Raw genomic sequence first — 20726 nt, 5'->3', positions numbered from 1 at the left:
TGCCCCATTATGATCCCTGTGTGCTGACAATGTGCTTAGATTATCAGCTTCTGAATATTCACTAGTATCTGATACATAGAAAAAGAGAGATGCGACAGATCAGAAATGAGAGATAATGTGATCCATGAGATAGATATGTGACAATTACAGGGGTTAGGAGACAGACCTGACAATGTTTGTTATGGGTGGTCGGGACCTATATTTAGAAGAATTTTTTCATATTTCTTGCATCTCTGCAAGAAAAAAGGAGGTCCTTAGACCAGTATTTAAAACTTAACTTTTATTAGTCTTAGGATTAGAACTAACTGATATTTTTCATATTGACAATTCAGAAATTGTGTGCTAGTTAACTGTGCAAATGAATTAAAATCATAACGTGGTGGGGGTAGGTACTATATTACAGTGGGGTTGGGGGGGTGGGTTTATGGCATTGGCTAGAGTGGGTATATGTCACTGCCCTGTTATCGTGCGGTTTGTGAGATAGCCGCTCTTCAACCCGATACCCCCTGAGGACGCCATAATCATGGCGAAACATGTCGGGGGGGCTGTCTGAGCATCTATACTCACAATTTTAGTAGTGGTGACACGAGGTGGGACTAAGCTAGTTTAGCACTGTGTTGATCTGCAGCGACACACTGCAGCTAGGTAACTAATTAGGAGGGAGACTATAGGAAATTTGGCTGGCTGAGTGGCTAATTGAAGAGCGGCTATCTCACAAACCGCACGATAACAGGGCAGTGACATATACCCACTCTAGCCAATGCCATAAACCCACCCCCCAAACCCCACTGTAATATAGTACCTACCCCCACCACGTTATGATTTTAATTCATTTGCACAGTTAACTAGCACACAATTTCTGAATTGTCAATATGAAAAATATCAGTTAGTTCTAATCCTAAGACTAATAAAAGTTAAGTTTTAAATACTGGTCTAAGGACCTCCTTTTTTCTTGCAGAGATGCAAGAAATATGAAAAAATGAGATAGATATAACACACAATGGCACACTGCTAACTGAGCTATTGCACACACAATCAGCTGGTAGACAAAGTCTATGAACGCTGCTACTTACCGGCAGGAAGTGTCTGAGTGTCTGTGTGTGAGCTCCTCTTGTAATGGAGGGGTGAGGGGCTGGAGACAGAGGAGAAGCAAAAAAGGGAATCTATTCGTGAGGAGACTCTGTCCTGTCCAACCATAAAAATCCGATGATTTACTGAAATTGTATACACTAGGACTGATAGAGACTGGTTGGAATTATATCTGTGAAATGCTGTTATCCTGAGTATATTTAAGAATCTTGTCTTCGTGGGAATACCCCTTTAAGGAAGCAACATTTGACATGAGCATTTTGTAGAGTTAAGATCACAGCTTTTGGAAGGCAAATGTGTTTAGACATCGGGACTGAATACCCTTGTGCTTACATTGTATACATAGTATATCTTTACATAATAAAATGACAACTTTCGGCAAAAACTAAAATGTGTCCCAATAGATGCCTATGAATAGAGATGTAACCTAAAGCTCCTTGACCACAATGCAAAATCTATAGCATGGATCATAACACCAACCAAGTTACAAAGTACCATTTATAAGAGTGGTGTTTTCTTATGGGGCAGATAAACGTTTGGCTTTGTTACATCTACTTCTGTAAGGTCTATAACTACATCTTCCACTATACATGGAGCTTTTATAGAAAAAAAACTGTACTTGATCTTCTGGAGACTTCTGAAAACTTGCTGTTATTTTTGGACACCAATCAGTCATTTATAGAAAGAAGGGCACGACAGACCTGTAATGTAGAACAGCCTTTAATGACTCCTGGTGTGATTCCTAAGAAAGCAAAAGGAAGCCTGATGTACAGGAGTTTTTTTTATAGGAGTCCACTATTTTATGTTATGGCAGACCAAATAGCCCCTCATTATTTCATTCTTCTGACCCTTCTATGAAACTTCAGCACCAGACCCCATTTTATGAAATAATGATTGTTCTATCTGTTGTCAGGGTCTAACATCTCTATATCACTTAGACAAAGAAGGCTGAGCCCTCTCCATACTCACTGGGTGTGATTGGTGGTAAAAGCCAGAGGCGCGTGGGCGCCGATATCTTGGCTCGGATTGATGCTCCCTGTGACGTCTTCAGGGAGCGGCGATCCGTTGCCGTGACAGCTTCCGGTCACACAAAGACCGGAGGCTATCATGTTTTAGGATGTTTATTGCAATGTGCGATTTGAACATTGTAATAGATTATGGCAGAATCCCCAAATATTGCCATACAAAAGTATGGCAGTGTATGGTAGGATCAATCAGACAACCTAGGGTTAAGGTACCCTAGGGGGTCTGAAAAATAGTAAAAAAAAATAAATAAAAAAATAAAAATTATATAAATAAATTCAAATACCCGCCTTTTCCCTTAGAAATGATATAAATATAATTAAACAGTAAAAATCCTAAACATGTTAGGTATTGCCGCGTCCAAAATGTCTGATCTATCAAAATATAATAACGTTCATTCCTGGTATTTAACCCTGTAATGGAAAATAGCAGCCAAAGTCGAAAAGCCAATTTTTTGCCATTTTCCAAAATATAAGAAATTCAAATGTATGTCTTCAAAATACTAATGTATGAAAAAGTTATTAGCGCCAGAAAATGTCAAAATTGAGAATTTTTATTTTTGTACAGGAGGTTTTAATTTTTGTAAATGCATGAAAACATAATAAAACCTATACAAATATGGCATCTCTATGATCATACCGACTCAAAGAATAAAGTATAAATGTCATTTATGGTGCACAGTGAAAGCTGTAAAATCCAAGCCCACAATAATATGGTTCAAATGCTTTCTTCCATCATTTTCACTGCATTCAGAAATTTTTTCCTGCTTCCCAGTACACGGCATGTAATATTAAATACAGTCACTATGAATTGCAATTTGTTACACAGAAAACAACCCCTCACACAGCTCTTCACATGGAAAAATAAAAAAAGTTAACGCATGCGTTTTTTTAAAATGCATCAGTTTTTTGATAGGTTTTCCGAATTTGCGCAATAAAAACCGGACAAAAACGCATGCGCCATGCGTGGCATCACCCTTAGAGAAGAGAGTTGTAGGGAAATTACAACTACAAGTCACACAGTGATAAGTAACAGTGTTGTTACACATTGGACTAATGATTTCTACAAACCTCCTTGTAAGGTTAGATATACTTTAAAATTTGTATTGTAATGTCCCCATAAATGACAAGAGAATGCTTAGTTTTTTCAGCCATTAACAGGTGCCCCCAGTAAGTAAAGACCAAGCAGCATTGGGGAACGCCCCTAAATTACTTTGTGCCACTAAATTTTTTTTTTTAAATAAAAGAAGCATCCATGATTCAAAATATTTACCGTAACTGTTAAATTTCCCACTTCTCCAGCCACAATGCTTCTGTCTTTCACCAACAATCTTTTTATGAGTTAATATGCTGCTAGTAAGGACAGCAGGTGTTATGTAGCAACCCTGGAGTGCTATGTATCCATTCATTTTGTGAGTACTTGCAGGATTCAGAAAACTGCATTTACATTCCATGATTGTAGCTAGAATTGAAACCCTCTGGTGCATTGATGTGTGGGGTCTCTTTGCTGTACTGCTGCAAAACCCCTTCTCCCTGAGTAATTTCTGTAGCATTCAAACAGAAACCTGCTACACCTCCTACACAAGAATCAAACGGGTCTGGCAAATGATGTTAGTACCTTATCCCAACCCCTTGAAGTGTCACTTGACTGTGTTACCTGGCAAATACAGATGGCACACGAATGAAACCTTTGTTGTAACAGTATTTTTTCACATTCCAATAGACTTCTGAGGGAGGGTTGTGCTCCAAACACTTACAAGAATAGAACCTGTATATGCATGTGTGAGCCCATAGAAATACACGTGGATGTGAGCTAGCCACAAAAACAATAGCTATCACACGTGTGGAAAATATGTTTGTGTGCAGGAGGGCAAAAGGTGTGATATTTTTTTCGCCACACATGAATGCTGGATTCCTAATTTATTATTTGTCTACCCCTTAATGAAATTGTTCACATGAAAATATGTTTGTTACAAAGCAAGTTTTTGTGTGAAATTATTATAAAAAAATAATTATTTTCAACATTTTAAAATTCTCCATTTTTCTATGCATATAAAAAAAAATCTTAGAATCCTGCAGTTTACACCAAGCCAAATAATAGATGGACACTTGTCAATTCTGGAGGTTATTTTGCAGCAGTTGACACCACTGACAAGACAGATAGAAGATAACACCACTGACCGACCACTGTATCAACTACTGACAATAGATGGTTTATCTCCTACCCAACCTACCTGTAGAGAACATATCTAAATAAGCAGGGGGAGGGGGGCATTGTAACAGCCTCTAAAGCCAGGTCACAGAGGGGTTAGGGTAGCCCTTCAGGCTCATTAACATAATTATACAAGTTAATTTTGGAAGGAACTTTTAATAAAAAAAATTCAAAGTTTGCCACATCCATAGTGCCTGGATCTATGAGTAAGATATGGTTGCAAACTCCTTGGTTTGACTTTAGAGAGTACAAAATCTAGAACAAACCTTTTTGAAATACAAAATTTCAATAACACGTAGTGTCTTTTGCTTACCACCGCAGATGGTGCAATGCTTGGGCTTTACCATATACCGGGCACTGGATTGGGGGCTCGATGAGAGCGAGGAACGGGAGCTCAGTCCACAATTGGAGCAGCTCATCGATCTCATGGCCGCCAGTGACTCTGAGGGGGTCATGACAGATGAGGGCTATGAAGGAACAGAGGATGAAGATGAAGAAAGTCCTCCAAAGGTGGTTCGAAGTTTTACCGCAGTTCTCCGCTTCTGTGCATCCCATCTTCCAGAGCCTCAGGAGGCTCCAGTCCACTACCAGGCTGTTTGTAGAGCACTGTTTGCAGAGACTGTAGAACTTCAAGCTTTTCTCCACAAAATATGGGAAGCCAAAGAGGTGAGCATGAAGACCAACAAAAACTGTAGATGAAAAACTTCCTTTGAGAATCTGGATAAGTTTCCATACATGTTAAGGTTTCCATTTTGCAGTTTCTGGTTAAAAAAACTAAGAATAATAAATTCATTTTTCCCATTGATTTCAATAAAAGTGCAATGCTGTCCGTTAGCATCCATTTTTAACTCTTCCATTAGAACTTCCGTTATTTGAGTGGATAGTTGGAGTAAAAATATGGAACAAAATAATGAAAATGTAAGCTGACACATAGAAAGCAAAGTATTTCATTTTTTTTATTTCATCAAAAAATATCTATATATTAAAAAATATAACGTATTTCATTAAAGATATCTGCTAAAAAAAACCGGATACTTTGCTATTAATGATTCCGTCCAGCCATCTTTTGAAAGCGAACCTGTCACCAGGAATGTCATTTTTAGCTGGTTACAGGTTCCAATAGCCTTTACTATGCTGATTTTAAACATGCCTTTGACAGCATTCTGAATCATTTCAGTATTTTATAATAGTTTTATTTACATTACCTGGCTCCCTGCCAGCCGGGTGTAGTGAGTCCAGGGGGAGGGGGGGGGGCAGCTGCAGCCTTTGTCTCCTATGGACAATTTTGTGCTGTCTCCTCATGCATTCTTCCTCTCCTCCACACCATCCCCCTCCCTGCTCAATCCACATGACAGGAAGTGGGGAGGGGTGAGGGATCTGTGTGAGTGTGAAGGAGAGAAGAATGACCCAGCTACACAAAGGCTGCAGCTGCCCCCCCCCTACTGAAATTATTCAGAATGCCGACAAAGAACCTTTAAAAATTAGCAAAACAAAGGCTATTGGAACCTGTGACAAGCTGATAATCATATTCCTGGTGACAGGTTCCCTTTAAATAACACTCCGTTGTTGTTTTTTTTAAGTGGAAACTGCAAATTGTAATCTATAATGCAGATGGTAACTGGCCCTAACCTGTTGGTTTTGATTTCTTAGATGCTGCTAAAGATGAGGGTGGAAGAAACAGAACCAGATGGACTTGTGAACCTGCAGAACACAGATTGGGTGAGTAGGAAGAATAGTATTCCTGCTATGGTTTATAGCAAATTCATTAGCCTGCTGAGAGTTTGTAGCTCAACCCCACCAAATGACTTTTTACCCCATTTTTTTAGAAGGGTTGTTAAATCCATAAGAGAATTAAGTCGTGCCATGCCATATTACCCCAGCATATGATACAGCATATATGGGTGTGTAATACATAGAAAGGAATATAAGGGTATCTGAACATGGTCAGGATTTGATTAGTATTTTGCATCAGTATGTGTAAGCAAAAACAAGCAATGGTCCAAAACTGTGTGCAGATACCCTGAGGGCATGTTCACACAGTCGGGGACATTTACTATGGTGTTTCCGCCAGTTTTGTGGCGCTTTCACCGCATCTTCCGCTCTCCTACCTATTTATTAGCTGTCGGGGACAGAAAAAAATGACTTTTTCCGTCTGCTCCGACTCTTCTCCGAAAAGGGGCGTGGCTTTGGCGGAGTGGAAACTCAGACACAATTAATATGTGTCGCAGCCCTTTTTGGACGCTGTAAACTGGCGGAAAGTAGACCAAAAGAAAACTGGTCTAGCAGGGACTGTTGGACACATTTCTGGTGCTCGGGACAGATTTTGGTCTCGGCGCCAGAAATGTCTCTGCACAGCTCTACAATATTAAATGTGTATCTTCTTTCCGAGAGCAGGTCGGTAAAAAAGCCAATGCAGACACCGACACTTTAAGTAAATGTCCCCCAGTGCGTTGCATCACGTTTTTTGATGCGTTTTTGACACATTACAAAGGCTTCAGCCTTGATCACATGCTGAAGTAACATTGCATGGTTAAAAAATGCAATGGAAACTCAATGTTACCTCAGCATGTGGTCAAGGCTTAAGCCTTTGGGTGATGCCACACGTGGCGTTATTTAAGTATGCGTTTTCAGTCAGTTAAAAAACGCATGATACCAAAGTATAAGGGCGCAGTCACACGTTGCGTTTTCATTGCATTTTGAAATGCATTCCCACAGCTGAGGACAGGTGATTTGTCTAATTACAATACTGTTAGCATTTTGGAAATGCAAATGTTATGTAAATGCAATGTTAATGCTTGTGTTAATGCCATGTTAACAAAACACACATATTAACATCATGTTTACTATGCATTTACAAAACGCTTATGTTAACAGTAATGTAAGAAGGCAAATCACCTCTCCTCAGCTGTTGTAATGCATTTAAAAACTCAATGTAAACGCAACCAAAGCGCAACGTGCGACCGCGCCCTAACAAACTGAGATTTGCTCTACTCACTGCACATGAGACCAGCTGGATGTATTAATCCTGGAGATGCTTGGAGAGAGGCACCTGTGTTGATCCCTGAGCATGATGTGAGTGCAACTTCTGGACGTGCATTCTGCAGCCATCACTTGTGTGTTATCATGTCCTGCGATCATTGTGTGTTCCACCAGGCTACATTCACTGTTTGTGTAGCTGTGTGTTCTGTGCTGTGTGTTACACAGTTCATGTTGTGTAATGTGTGTGTCTCGTACGGCTGTACCCGTCCTATTGTATGCGCAGTACTGTGCACATCACACCTGATGTCTTGTGCTCTTCAGGCACGTTTGTGGGTGCAGCTGATGAGAGATCTGCGACATGGGGTGCAGCTGAAGAAGGTGCGGGAGAAGACATTTAACTCTTTGCCTACTGAGTATCAGTTGACTCCATTTGAGATGCTTATGCAGGACATCAGGGCACGAAATTACAAATTGCGCAAGGTTATGGTAAGTACTGTCTACTGTACAAGCAAGCTATCCTTTCATAGGGGGAGACTTATCAGTGCCTTTTTTTTGGCAAAGTCAATACCTACTTTTTAGATGGGAAAGTTAACATTAGAAAATAGCAAGCAAATACCAAAGGGGCCTCTTGGCTAAAAATCCTGCAGTAACCGTTATACACTTTTCCATTCATATAAATGTCTTGTCTGGAAAAACACAGGGTTAAGCAGCAGTGATCTGCAGCATCATGGTGTCTGCACAAAAAAGGGGAAGAAACTGCTGTTCTGAGGCAACAAAGTACCATGTGCCCTGCATTGTTTACATGCAAAACACATGGAGGGGGATGTATCATGTCTTTTTTTTCTCATCTTTTTGCAGACTGATTTTTTTTCTTTTTTTACTGCAGTGGATTTTCTCTTTTTTTCTGACTTTTTCTCAGATTGTGAGGGCGTGTTCACACTCTGAACAGTGGGCGGGGCTCGGGCCGATCGCATATGCGTTTCCCGATCACCCCGAACCCTGCCCCCTGTGCGCTAGCGTCGCATTCATAATGTGCTTAACGTGTGAAACGTGTTAAACGCCCTCAAGCATTGGTTAGCCTTATTCATCTTAGAGGCTTCCAAATGTTGATTGGTCTTAAGAGTTAGAAAAAAAGTGGCCAAAAACTTGAAATAAGCAACTGTAGGGTATAGGATGTCCAAATAAATTCTACCTGATCGGCCTGATCGCATATGTGTTTTCGAGTAATGCAATCGGTAACCAGACCACGGTGTTTTGTTAGGGTGCGGTCACACGTCCAGCTAGCGCTGCATTTACGTACAGAAGTGGGCCTCGCGCCCAATCATTTTTGCTTTTTTATTAAAAAGCCAGACTGGTTGCTTGAAATGTTTTAATGGGTTCTGGCTGCCCATTGCATGCGTTTCCATGGAAACACATACGCAGTTGGCCCGAGGCTCACCCCCCATGCACTAGCGGTAAGTGCACCCATAGTGTAATGAGTGCTTAGGGTGGTGGCATATGTGGCTTTTTGAACCCGTTTTAAGCAGTCCGTTAAAAAACACATGCATTTTTTTAACAGACTACTTCAAAACGGCCTAAAAACAGGTTCAAAACACTGTGTGCCACCACCCTAACATAAATCTAAGGCTACGTTCAAACGACATTGGACTCGTCGTACTATAGTACGGCGGACGCGCGTCGGGGAGAGGAGGAGGGGGTCACATCGCTCTCTCCATAGAGATATATGGTGCACGGGGCCGTATTCCGAGGAAAGATGGGACATGTTCTATCTTTCTCCTGGCAACGGTAAGTACGGTGGCACACGTGTATTGCTGTCTATGGGGGACATATATATGTCACCCATCCGGCCGTGTGAATGAAGCCTAAGGTTGCGTTTACACATTGAGATTTTTTAGATGTAGTGATGTCTAACAAGGCCGGTGAGCGACGATCCTCGGCAAGATGGCGTTTCCGGCGGCGATCGAGGACATAGCACCCGCGATCGGTGCTAACAATAAAACCTATACAAGACATGTAATTTGGGGTGCACAGTGTAAAATCTACGCCCACAAAAAAAACGCGCAAATGCATTTTTTCACCAATTTCTCTGCATTTGGAATTTTTTCCTGCTTCCTAGTACATGGCATGGAATATTAAATACTGTCACTGTCACTATACTGTGACAATTTGTTACGCGGAAAACAAGCCCTCATACAGCTCTTTACATAAATAAAAAAGTTATAGATATTTGAAGGTGGGGAGTGAAAAATGAAAATGCCAAAACGAAAAAGGGCCTTGGCGCTAAGGGGTTAAAGGGAGCCTGGCAGCATGATTTCACATATCAGGTTAATAGCATGCTGTTGCAGATCACATTATACACAACAGAAAAATGTCTTTGACTTACATTGCTGCTGGTTCATTTTTGAGAATTCACATTTAGAATATGTACCACTCTTTTCAACTTCTGGAGCTGGAGTCATGTGGGACTCAATGACTCAGGCTCCAGAAATGGAATAAATGGGACTTCTTAAAAATAAACCAGGAGAAATCTTGGTCAAATACATGTTTTTCTCCAGCACACAAATTCAGTTTTTCAGATGCAGTTTTTGAAGCCAAAAGCAAATGTGGATCATTATGGGTGAGGATTTTCATTAAGAAGTGCTGCTCCTCCTTTATTTTCACTCCATTTCTGGTTTGGGCATCAAAAACTGCATCTGAAAAACTGAATGCATGGATGCACCCTTAGGGAAAAAAAAGATGACCTTGGTCAGTCTGGGAATTGCTACCTGGATTTCATGGACCGACCACTGTGGTATATGATGCAAGGAGTCGTTTTTTTTTCCTCTGTGGTACCATAGCTCCAAATCTTAAAGGAAACCTACCATTAAGAATGGCAGGGGTAAGCTGGTGAGCTGGTGCCGGTACTTACTTTCGTTAGTGTTATAAACCTCGGTATCGCGGTTTTAACACTTTTTAAACTTTAGAGCAGAAGAGGCTTCGGCGCTGCGCGCGACCGTGAGCGCGCAACATCTCCGCTATTTCCTATGTAGGTGCGCACGCAGCGCCGAAGCCTGTTCTGCTCTAAAGTTTAAAAAGTGTTAAAACCGCGATACCGCGGTTTATAACACTAACGAAAGTAAGTACTGGGACCAGCTCATCCTGAGCTGGTGCTCGGTACTTACGGCTCACCCCTGCCATTCTAAATGGTAGGTTTCCTTTAACCCCTTAACGCTCTGCGCCGTAGCTCTACGGCGCAGAGGTATAAGGGATGTATGAAGAGGGCTCACGGGCTGAGTCCTCTTCATACAGAGGTGGGGGTTTTTGCATTTTGCACAAAACCCCCACCACTATTAACCCTCTAAACGCCGCCGGCAAAGTCGTCTTTTAAACGCCGCCGGCGCCCCCGAACGTCATCGGGGGGCGGCGATCGGTTACCATGGTAGCCTCGGGTCTTCTTTTGACACGAGGCTACATGGTTTATGCAGGTTTGTTACAATGTAATGTATGACCTGCAAAAATGCCATATATTGCAATACTGTAGTATTGCAGTATATGGTAGGAGCGATCTGACCATCTAGGGTTAATGTACCCTAGATGGTCTAAAAAATAGTGAAAAAAAAAAGAAAAAAGTTAAAAAAAAATTAATAAAATATTAAAAGTTCAAATCACCCCCCTTTCCCTAGAACGGATATAAAACATAACAAACAGTAAAAATCACAGACATATTAGGTATCGCCGCGTCCCAAAATGCCCGATCTATCAAAATATAAAAACGGTTGCGGCCGGCGGTGACCTCCGAGGCGGGAAATGGCGCCCAAATGTCCGAAATGCGACTTTTACACCTTTTTACATAACATAAAAAATTAAATAAAAAATGATCAAAATGTTGCACAGACCTCAAAATGGTAGCAATGAAAACGTCGCCTCATTTCGAAAAAAATTACCCCTCACACATCTCCGTGCGCCAAAGTATGAAAAAGTTATTAGCGTCAGAAGATGGCAAAATAGTTTTTTTCTTTTTTGTACACATTCGTTTAATTTTTGAAAATGTATTAAAACACAATAAAACCTATATAAATTTGGTATCACCGCGATCGCACCGAACCAAAGAATAAAGTAGGCATGTTATTTGGAGCGAAGAGTGAAAGTCGTAAAAACTGAGCCCACAAGAACGTGACGCATGTGCGTTTTTTTTTTTTCAATTTTTCCACATTTGGAATTTTTTTTCAGCTTCGCAGTACAGGGCATGTTAAAATAAATAACATCACATGAAAGTAGAATTTGTTAAGCACAAAATAAGCCCTCACTCAGGTCTGTACACATAAAAATGAAAAAGTTATGGATTTTTGAAGTTGGAGAGCGAGAAATCAGCCGAAAAACCCTGCGTCCTTAAGGGGTTAAGTAATGCTTGTTGATGTTGTTTTGCGAGGAAGCAGGGACACCTTAGTCGGTCTGTGAAATCCAGGCATTGCAAAGTCCACGATTCACAGACTGACCACTTATGTCTGTTTTAGCACCTACCTACAGGTTTCACTTCAGACCATAGTGGCTTTCTACCTCTGTATTTCAATGGTGACGTGCCATTTTTTAAAAATAGCATTTGGATGGAACTTGATGAAATCCCAACCTCATTGAGTGTAAAGCAACATGCAATTTGGCAGATTGTGTATATTGTAATGGAATTAAATAATTCTCAGTAAATGATGGAGATGTTCTATTTTACAGGTCGGAGGAGACATTCCACCAAAGGTCAAGAAAGATGCGCATGAATTAATCCTGGACTTCATCAGATCTCGTCCTCCTCTAAAGCCAGTAAGACAGTAATTTTTATGTTATTCATTCAGCTGAGGATCATGACTTGTTAACTGACCAGTTCTGTTCACTTCAGGTTTCTAAACGAAATCTTCCCCCACTGCCTCTCAGACAACAAAGTCTTCATGAAAAAATACTGGAGGAGATTAAGCAAGAACCTAAATTGCGCCCTGTGCAGACGGAAAGACGAGGACAGAAAGGTGCAGTAGTAATTAACATGGAATACATTAACATGGAATACATTATCCTTGTAAATGTTATTATGATTTTTACCATATTGTCATATGTTATTCCCCCTTTAAAAACAAATAGAACAATGCCCATATTGTGTTACTTGTCCTTTCCTTTCCAGAGCTATGGCATTTCCAGTTCTGACGATAATTGGCAAAAATCTTCTTCAGCAGCAGTGCAGTGGGTGGAGACTAACCTCTTCCTGTATCTGCCCAGATGTTGTGTCATATTGAGGTTGCTCTCACTTCCCATGATACCTTGTGCTCTCTCACTCAATAGTTTAGCAGTAAATCCAGTGAGATTCCTACAAATAAATCTACTGAACACTGCATAGAATCTATATGTTGCCAGCCTGGCAGCTTTCATCACATGGAGGAGCATGTTATAAGCCGTAGAAACATGCAGCGAAACAGTTACATGACGTGTATAGTCTGTGCTGCGTGAAACTAAGGGTTAATAGCTTATCTCAGAAGCAGATCCTTTGCAATTCATGCAGGAGGCTGGTTGTATGTGACACTGGCTGGCGGCCACAAAAAAAGTGTGAAAAAAAAAGTAAAAATAAAAATTAAATTTAACAACCCGTACAATAAAATAAAATCATTACTGAATATGTACAGTGAACGCCTTAAAAAAAATATCAAACACAGCAAAATTTATGATTTGTGCACAACCAACCTAGCTCAATGAAAAGTCATCAAAAGGTCACATTTACCCCTGCATGATAATTAAAAGTACATCTCATCCGGCAAAAAAATAATGAACAGAATAATAAAAACGCTACGCCGCTTATTAGCCGACAATGCAAACTCAAGGGATATTTCTTTACTAATGTGTTTTTATTCTGTAGAACAGGTCAAACATTACAAAAAAAAAAATACAAATGCGATATCTCCTTAACCGTACTGACCCATAGACCATAAGTTAAATGTTAGCTATGCTATTTGGTGCTCTTTGGAGGTTTTTACTGCCCTACTATATTAGGGGCTCAGCCAATGCGACATAGCACCTGAAATCTGTTCCAGCAAAATCCACCAATTGATGCTCTTTCCCTACCGAGCCGCATTGTGCGCCCATAAAGCAGTTTGTGACCATGTGTGAAATATAACCGCATTCTAGAGAAACTGGGTAACAAAATATGGTTTTTTGGAAAAAGATTTTAATTTACACAAGACAATGTAAATACTTTCTACAAAACATCTGTGCAGGTAAAAAGGTCAATATAAACTGCACAGCAAAACCTGAAATGTGTTTTCTCATTTTATCCTGCATGAATGTGTACATTTTAGGACTAAATAATTTTATTGTCAAAATGTAAAAATTCCAAATAGAACCTGCATTTTGTTTTAATTCTTGTGAGATGCTTAAAGGGTTAACAAGCTTACCAAAGGCTGTTTTGAATAGTTTAAGGTGCGCAGTTATAAAAATTGGGCGATTTGTGGGGAGTTTATAATAAATGGAACTTTGAAAACCCTAATGAAGATGAATTGTCTTCTAAAAAAAAAAATTTGGAAAACTGCGGTTGGAACTGTAAGCCTCCTAAAGCAGACATATGGTCAATGTTAGCTAGCGACCAATTTGGTTGGTTAGACTAACTGGATGATGAGCATAACGAATGTTAATTTTTCATTAAATTTCCATTTTTTTAAATAAATATGTGCAAAAAATTTTCAACTAAAATATAGCATTAATGTGAAGTACATGTCATGAAAAAAAGTCTGAAAATACTTATAACCGATCACAACAACAAAATCATAAAAAAGAAATGTTAAGAAAAATACAGTTACAATGGTTCGCCATTGTAGTGCTCTAATAAAAGCATAGTTCAGCATCTTTTTCTAGTTCTTTGGCCAGCCCTATATTCAGGCCCCATGACCAATTTGTTACTAAAAATGTGTATATTGTCTGTTCTAATTTTCCATAAAATACTCTCTCTATTAGGATTTGGCTCACTACCATGTATTGTTGATGCCTATTCCACTGACATGAAGTCAACGTCTTGCATTAACCTCTCAGTCCCGGAAACTATGGCACCTCGAGCACGTCCCCGTATCTTACTCAAAGCTCCAACGCTGGCAGAGATGGAAGAGATGAATCTGTCTGAGGTACAAGCACACTGGGGATTTAACAATGTGTCTCAGGTCCCGCAAATCTCTAGGTGGAAAAAAAAATGTTTTACCACTGTGATGATGAATTATTGTACAGCATAAGACTGTCGGTTCCTACTTTAGACCTACTTTTAGTCAGTCTAAACTGTGTGCTATAATTTTGGGTGCACAGACAATTTCCCACAATTCACACCTCTTTTCCCCGAGACCATTCCCCTTCCCGAACAAGTTTTAAAAGTGCTAAAAAAGTGCCTTAATAAATATGGTGTAAGGCATTATTTTTTTTGGTGCAAAACCACAAGAATTGTGGCGCAAGTGCATTAATAGATTCCCCACATTGTGTACATGCATTAAATTATCTTGTACTCAAGATACAGCCTGTATTATTATATTCCAGAACTGCATTCACATTTCTACATGCTTAAGATCTGAAATTTCCAGCATGGTGTTCCCTGTCTGCACAGATTTTGCTCTGCAAATTTGCATTCGAGAATATGGGATATACGCAAATATCATTCCTGAAATGTAAATATATACCAGGCACTGTTTTGTCATCTGATATAGAAAAAAATGTCATCCAGAGGATGACATTAGAGGAGCTTAGAATTGTTCTGCATGTGTTTGTTGACCACCAACAAAACGGTAAGTGTAGCTCTGGAGTAATATAGAGGGTATTATTATTAGATAAGGAATGTATTCACCAAGTGATCATTTTATGTATAGATATACATAAATAAGAATTCAAAGGTAAAGAAATTTGGTGGTTGATAGTAAGAACAGCTGTAAACCTTGATGCAAAGTGACAGCAGAGATAAAAAGGTTGAATTTGGATAACCGTTTTATAAATTGAACAGTAACATGTAGAATTCTGCCATGGAACATCCCTGCATTTAGCAATGTAATATTGAGGTGTCTCTGTTTGCAGGATGATGACTCCCCCAATTCTGAGCTGCGGAGGGTGATAAGTGCTCCATTGCCACTGAAACGTGATCGCTCCTTCTCAGAGCAGGACCTGGCACAGTTACAGAGTGAAATGGGCCACAGGCCACAGAGAGAAAAAGCTGCAGAACAACAAGTACCAAACTACCGGGCACGATCAGGCAGCATGAATACTCCACACAGACCTCTGCATCGGAATCTGAGTAAGGATTTGATACCTCCTTTATCCAGTTTATTATAATATGTATAATTGCAATAATGTCAAATTTCTCCTTCAGTGGGTTATTCACACTATGCCAGTTCTGGGACCCCTTCACCCAGCCGCAGCTCTCTCAGCTCTGTACAAGAGAGGGCAGAACCAGAGTCGTCTTTAGACAGCAGCTCCAGGCATCGTTGGCTGGTAAGTGTCAACTAGTGTCTATAAGGTAACATTCCTTAAAAGAAATCTACCATCAAAATCAAGCATGATAAGCCAGGGACACTTACTCATAGAACCAGGAACAATGACTGTGGTAATCTCCTTATATTTGTTATCCATGTCCTTCTTCCTTTAAAATTATGCTAATGAGCCAGAAGGGAGTTACCAGAGCTCCCCTGTGCTGTAGCTTCACAGGCTGTTACACTTTTCAGTAGCAATACCATCATGCTTCATTTTGAGGGTAGATTTTCTTTGAAGGGAATGTGTTGCAATTCTCTTCTCTATTTATAAAAATCAGTTTTTTATTAGCAGGTTAAGACAATCATTAAAAAATCATCACATCTTATAGAGGAGTCATTGAAGGTTAAGTCTCTTTTGCAGGAGTTCAGTCACCCAGTGGACACCTTGGCATTAACTGTAGAGGAAGTCATAAACGTGCGGCGGGTGCTTGTCAAGGCAGAGATGGAGAAGTTTCTGCAGAGCAAAGAGCTGTACACCAACCTAAAAAAAGGAAAGGTATAATGAATAGCCTTCATCTTCTAATAGACTTTGGTCATAATTTTACAAAGTATGGAACTACTATAAGAATCAACTCCAACCCTAGATCCTGTTTTTTTTGGGGGGGTGAAGAAACTAATATTTCTTGGTTCTGGGAGAGACCCTTAATGATCAGCTAGTTATGGAGGAAGAGAAAATCTATAAACACACACGTTTAGCAGTGTCTGGTGGTACAGGTGTCTGAGGCACTTGTGTCCACCCAGGGTCCTCAGGTATTATTACACCATCATGGACTTGTCACTTTATTCTCCAGGTTTGCTGCTGTTGCCGCACAAAATTCCCTTTGTTCTCTTGGCCTGCAAATTGTCTTTTCTGTAAAAGGTAAGTGACGCGATAATAACCGGATCTAACTCCATGTCACATGGATGCTTAGAAATGGGGTCACATGTAAACATTAATGAATTTTAACTTTTAGTATAAGTAGCAAATGGTCGAGTTTTTTTCTTTAACACCACTATTATCAGATTACATTATGTAGAAGACTTGCATGAATATTTCACTGTTAAAATATTAATAGTTCATGGCTTTTAATATGTAAACTATTGACCTTGATAAAATCGACATAATAAGAAGCATTGTTTGTCAGGTTTTGGCTTTTATGAGTTGCCCTCATAATATATTTTCATAAGAGAATGTTTGAATTCCACAATGAAACTTTGAAGCAGCTTTGCTGTTACAGTCTTGCTGTGTTTTCTCCTGCTACCTAGTGGTTACCATAGAACTGCACAGAATCTACCACCAGTATGAAGGATTGTAAACCAAGTACACTAACATACTGGTGTGTGCCCCCTCTGGCAGCTTCCTATACCTTTGTTCTTAAGAAAAGGCAAACAATTATGTGAATGAGCCTGAGTGGTAGCCCCTGAGGCTTAAGTGCATAATTTTAAAATCCTTTTTTTGTGAAAAAACCCCCCAGGGAATAAGAAGCTAAAAGAAGAGCAAATCCTGCCAGTGTCAATGTGCTTGGCTTACAAGCCTTGATCCTGGTGGTAGATTCTAAGTCTGCAGCCTTTTAATTTACAAATGTTATACTAAAAGATTTTTTTTACAATTTTTTTTTTTTTATTTTTTTTTTTACTAAAATCTTTTTTTTTTTTTCCCCTCTAGGTCTGCTTGTAACTCGTGCAGTGTTAAGGTAAGATATAGAGGTCATTACAATAACTGGCACAGCTAGTTTGTCACTTGTCCTTTTTCAGGTTGGCACCATCACTTAAAGAAAACCTATGATATGGTAGGTGTAAGATGCATACACCGAGCACCATCTCAGGGTGAGCTGGTGCTGGTGCTTACTTTTATTAGTGTCCTAAACCGCTGTATCATGGTTTAAACACTTTTTATTCTTTACAGCCGAAGGAGCTTCGGCGCACCAAGCACGCGACCGTGGGCGCAGCTCCCCGGCATTTCCTATGTAGGCGCGCGCGCTTAGTGCGCCGAAGCTCCTTCGGCTGTAAAGAATAAAAAGTGTTTAAACGGCGATACAGCGGTTAAGAACACTAATGAAAGTAAGCTCTGGCTCGCCCTGAGCTGGTGCTCGGTATATGCATCTTACACCTACCACTTCAAGTTGTAGGTTTACTTTAAATACACATGCAGCACATGCCAGACACCTAAGCATTGACTACATTAAGAAGTATGCTTGCCGTACCCGATTATGATGGTGGTGTTGCTGGTGGTATCCAATGTTCTTTTTTTCTTTTTTCTTTTTTAATTTTGTGTCTAATCATAGATGAAGCTTCCTGCCAAGAAGCTGGGACACATTCCAGTCTACAGTGTGGGGTTTGAGAGCCCCCAAGGAGTATTCGGCACAAGTGGACACACTCACAAAAAACGAGACACCTTCCAGTGAGTATTACTGAGAATGTTATTTGTATGAATCTTTAAGGGGTGCAGTGAATACATATATTACAGGCAATACCCGACTTACAGACGGACCTCTGGTGAAGCTTTCTGGATGCTTTACTTTAGTCCCAAGTTCCAATGATCAGCTGTAAGGTGTCTGTAATTAAGTTTTAGTGATCTTTGTTCCCATGACAGCACAAAATTTTGAAAAATCCAATTTTCATAGGGACATAAAAAATTAGTCAGAAACTACAATTATAAAATACACCTGTTTTGACTGTTACATACAAATCAAATTCAACTCAAGTACCAACCGACAGAACCGATCTTGTATGTAACCCGGGGACTGCCTTTACACTTGTAATCTGCTATAACAGCCCATACTGTGTGCAGGTACAGAAGTCTGTAAAGTCAAAGGGTTTTTATACATGTTTTTCCCATGTATTCCTTTCCCTAGGTCCTGCAGTGGCCTGTCCTGGAAAAATGTAGAGGGTCAGTTCCCCCACATCTATGCCCAGGGTTCTGCTCTAAAGGATGTATGTTCGGACTGTGCTGGCTTTATCCGTGATGTCGTCTGCTCCAGTAGAAAAAGTGTTGACATCCTGAACACAAGACCAAGACTGGGATCCTCTCATCCCCAATATCGGACAGTCAAAAAACCGTGATGACAACACTTTCTGCCCTGTCTCCACCATTTCTTAATGCTAATATAGAGTCTTATAGGAGGGGAAGCAGATTATAACCCCTGCCAATCCAGGGGTTTACAACATTTCCCACATATATTAATAAGCTTCTAATGAACAAAAATACGTAAATGTAGCTTAGCTAGCTTTATCACTGGTCCTTGCAGATCGTAGCGGAATGTCTGACTTATTTGTAGTATTGCTGTGAGAACAGTATTATAGTAATAGGTGGTAAGGAGCAAATAAGTGGGATCAGGTTATACAATTTGTTTCTTAGGAGCTATATTTCCAATGGATGGTGTATGTTTCTGGGCATGTCATCTGAATCAATTAATTATATATGTTGGGCTACTTCTTAAGCCCAAAGACATCTTTGTGGATCTTACTGAATTTATTTATACCATTTGAAATATAAATCCTACTTAGAAGCTATACATTACAGAATAGGGAATTAGACTTGCAGCAATTTCTGTTTTTTTAATTCCATCTTGTAACTAAACATAGGCATGTCTGTAGTCACAAGATGCTGTGGTTCAAGGGCAGTTTGTATTTCCCATTGCAACCCAGTCACTGTGAAGAAATCCCTTTCTAGTATACATATCATGTACCTGCTATAGCATATGCTTATACACCTATAATTGGCAGTACACGTTACTTCAGGGTACACAAATGTGACCATCTGTTGACACACTAACAGCTGGAGACTCAATGGTTACAGGTAACACTATTGTATAACTACCGAAAAGCACTTTAACAGGTGGACAGTAAGTAGAGGTTGCAGCACCCAAATAGTTTGGTAAGAGTAAATGACCCTGTGTTAGGGATACCTACCTGAAGTCTGAACATGAGCTATGATAATATCCTAGGTGCCTTGGTACAGGAATCTTAAACCTATTAACTGTATAGATCTTTTCCCTACTATACATGGTAACTGTCATAGGTAGTGTTTCCCTATGCAGAGGAACCAGGCCTTTTCTTATATCTCTGTATATGACCTGGACCTGTCAAGTTTATGACATAGAAGCCATAAGCAAGAAGAATTCCCTAAAAACTACATTTCATAAAGGTCTTTGGTAAGTGATTTGGGCTTCTGATTAATTGGGCTAACCCAACCAAGTAACTTTTTTGCGAGAGTAGCACTTTGAGGCATGGACGTTCCAGTTCACAGCAGGAGTTGTCACACGCACAGCCTGATGACCTGCATTGTTCCTATTGCATGCAGCACTACCACTACCCCTTATATGCCTTTACTGCAGAGCTTAGATGGCAAATGCCCACATCTGCTTCCCCTCTCTCCCTCTTGTTCTATACAGACTATATCACTATTTCTGCACTGCTATATGGACTTTGTTCAAAGGCAAGGGACCTTAATATGAAAAAGTACAGGTACGCCAACTGAGATTTAACCCCTTTAGGACTACAGAGCTAATTGACTGTTGCAGGGCAACATTTTTTCTAGCCTCTAGCAGTCCTTAGGCGGTTCAAATCCTATTTTTATAAGAAAATGTAAAAAAAATTATAAAAATGTAAAGACTGACTGATTTGTGTAAATATATATATATATATAATGTACATGTATCTTGGATAGCTGCATCTTCCTGACAGCACTCATCATAAAATGTCGCACTGCAGTAAAGATTGTCTTTTCTACATATACAGTGTTGAGGGCTTTTTTTGGCTAAAGGTGGAGAATGCACCAATGATGTATCTGGAGAGGTTATATTATGTACTACAGAGATCCACCACGTAATCATCATATTTTCCAGATAAGCCTTTGAAGATTGCCATGATTGAGTAAACATGCTTGAAAACGTAAGCCCTCCTGCAGTTCGTGGGTTGCAAGCAATGGTCCTGTGGGCC

General features: G+C 40.0%; 1 protein-coding gene across 1 annotated transcript in view; it reads left to right on the top strand.

Annotated features, from left to right (window-relative positions):
• SPIRE2 (spire type actin nucleation factor 2) overlaps nucleotides 1–20520 on the top strand; it is a 43365-nt gene extending 22845 nt beyond the window's left edge. The window contains exons 3-15 of the mRNA XM_072117409.1: nucleotides 4645–4989; nucleotides 5974–6042; nucleotides 7624–7788; nucleotides 12007–12093; nucleotides 12170–12293; nucleotides 14263–14426; nucleotides 15355–15571; nucleotides 15647–15768; nucleotides 16168–16302; nucleotides 16598–16665; nucleotides 17452–17479; nucleotides 18071–18186; nucleotides 18641–20520. Coding sequence (XP_071973510.1) covers nucleotides 4645–4989; nucleotides 5974–6042; nucleotides 7624–7788; nucleotides 12007–12093; nucleotides 12170–12293; nucleotides 14263–14426; nucleotides 15355–15571; nucleotides 15647–15768; nucleotides 16168–16302; nucleotides 16598–16665; nucleotides 17452–17479; nucleotides 18071–18186; nucleotides 18641–18848 — 1848 coding nt within the window. The 3' untranslated portion in view covers nucleotides 18849–20520. The remainder of the gene's footprint in view (nucleotides 1–4644; nucleotides 4990–5973; nucleotides 6043–7623; nucleotides 7789–12006; nucleotides 12094–12169; nucleotides 12294–14262; nucleotides 14427–15354; nucleotides 15572–15646; nucleotides 15769–16167; nucleotides 16303–16597; nucleotides 16666–17451; nucleotides 17480–18070; nucleotides 18187–18640) is intronic.
• The last annotated feature ends 206 nt before the right edge of the window (nucleotides 20521–20726 follow it).

The sequence above is a fragment of the Engystomops pustulosus genome, chromosome 7, assembly GCF_040894005.1.
Source record: "Engystomops pustulosus chromosome 7, aEngPut4.maternal, whole genome shotgun sequence".
NCBI lineage: Eukaryota > Metazoa > Chordata > Amphibia > Anura > Leptodactylidae > Engystomops > Engystomops pustulosus.
The sequence above is the reverse complement of the archived record's forward strand: the minus strand, read 5'-3'. Positions and strand labels throughout refer to the sequence as shown.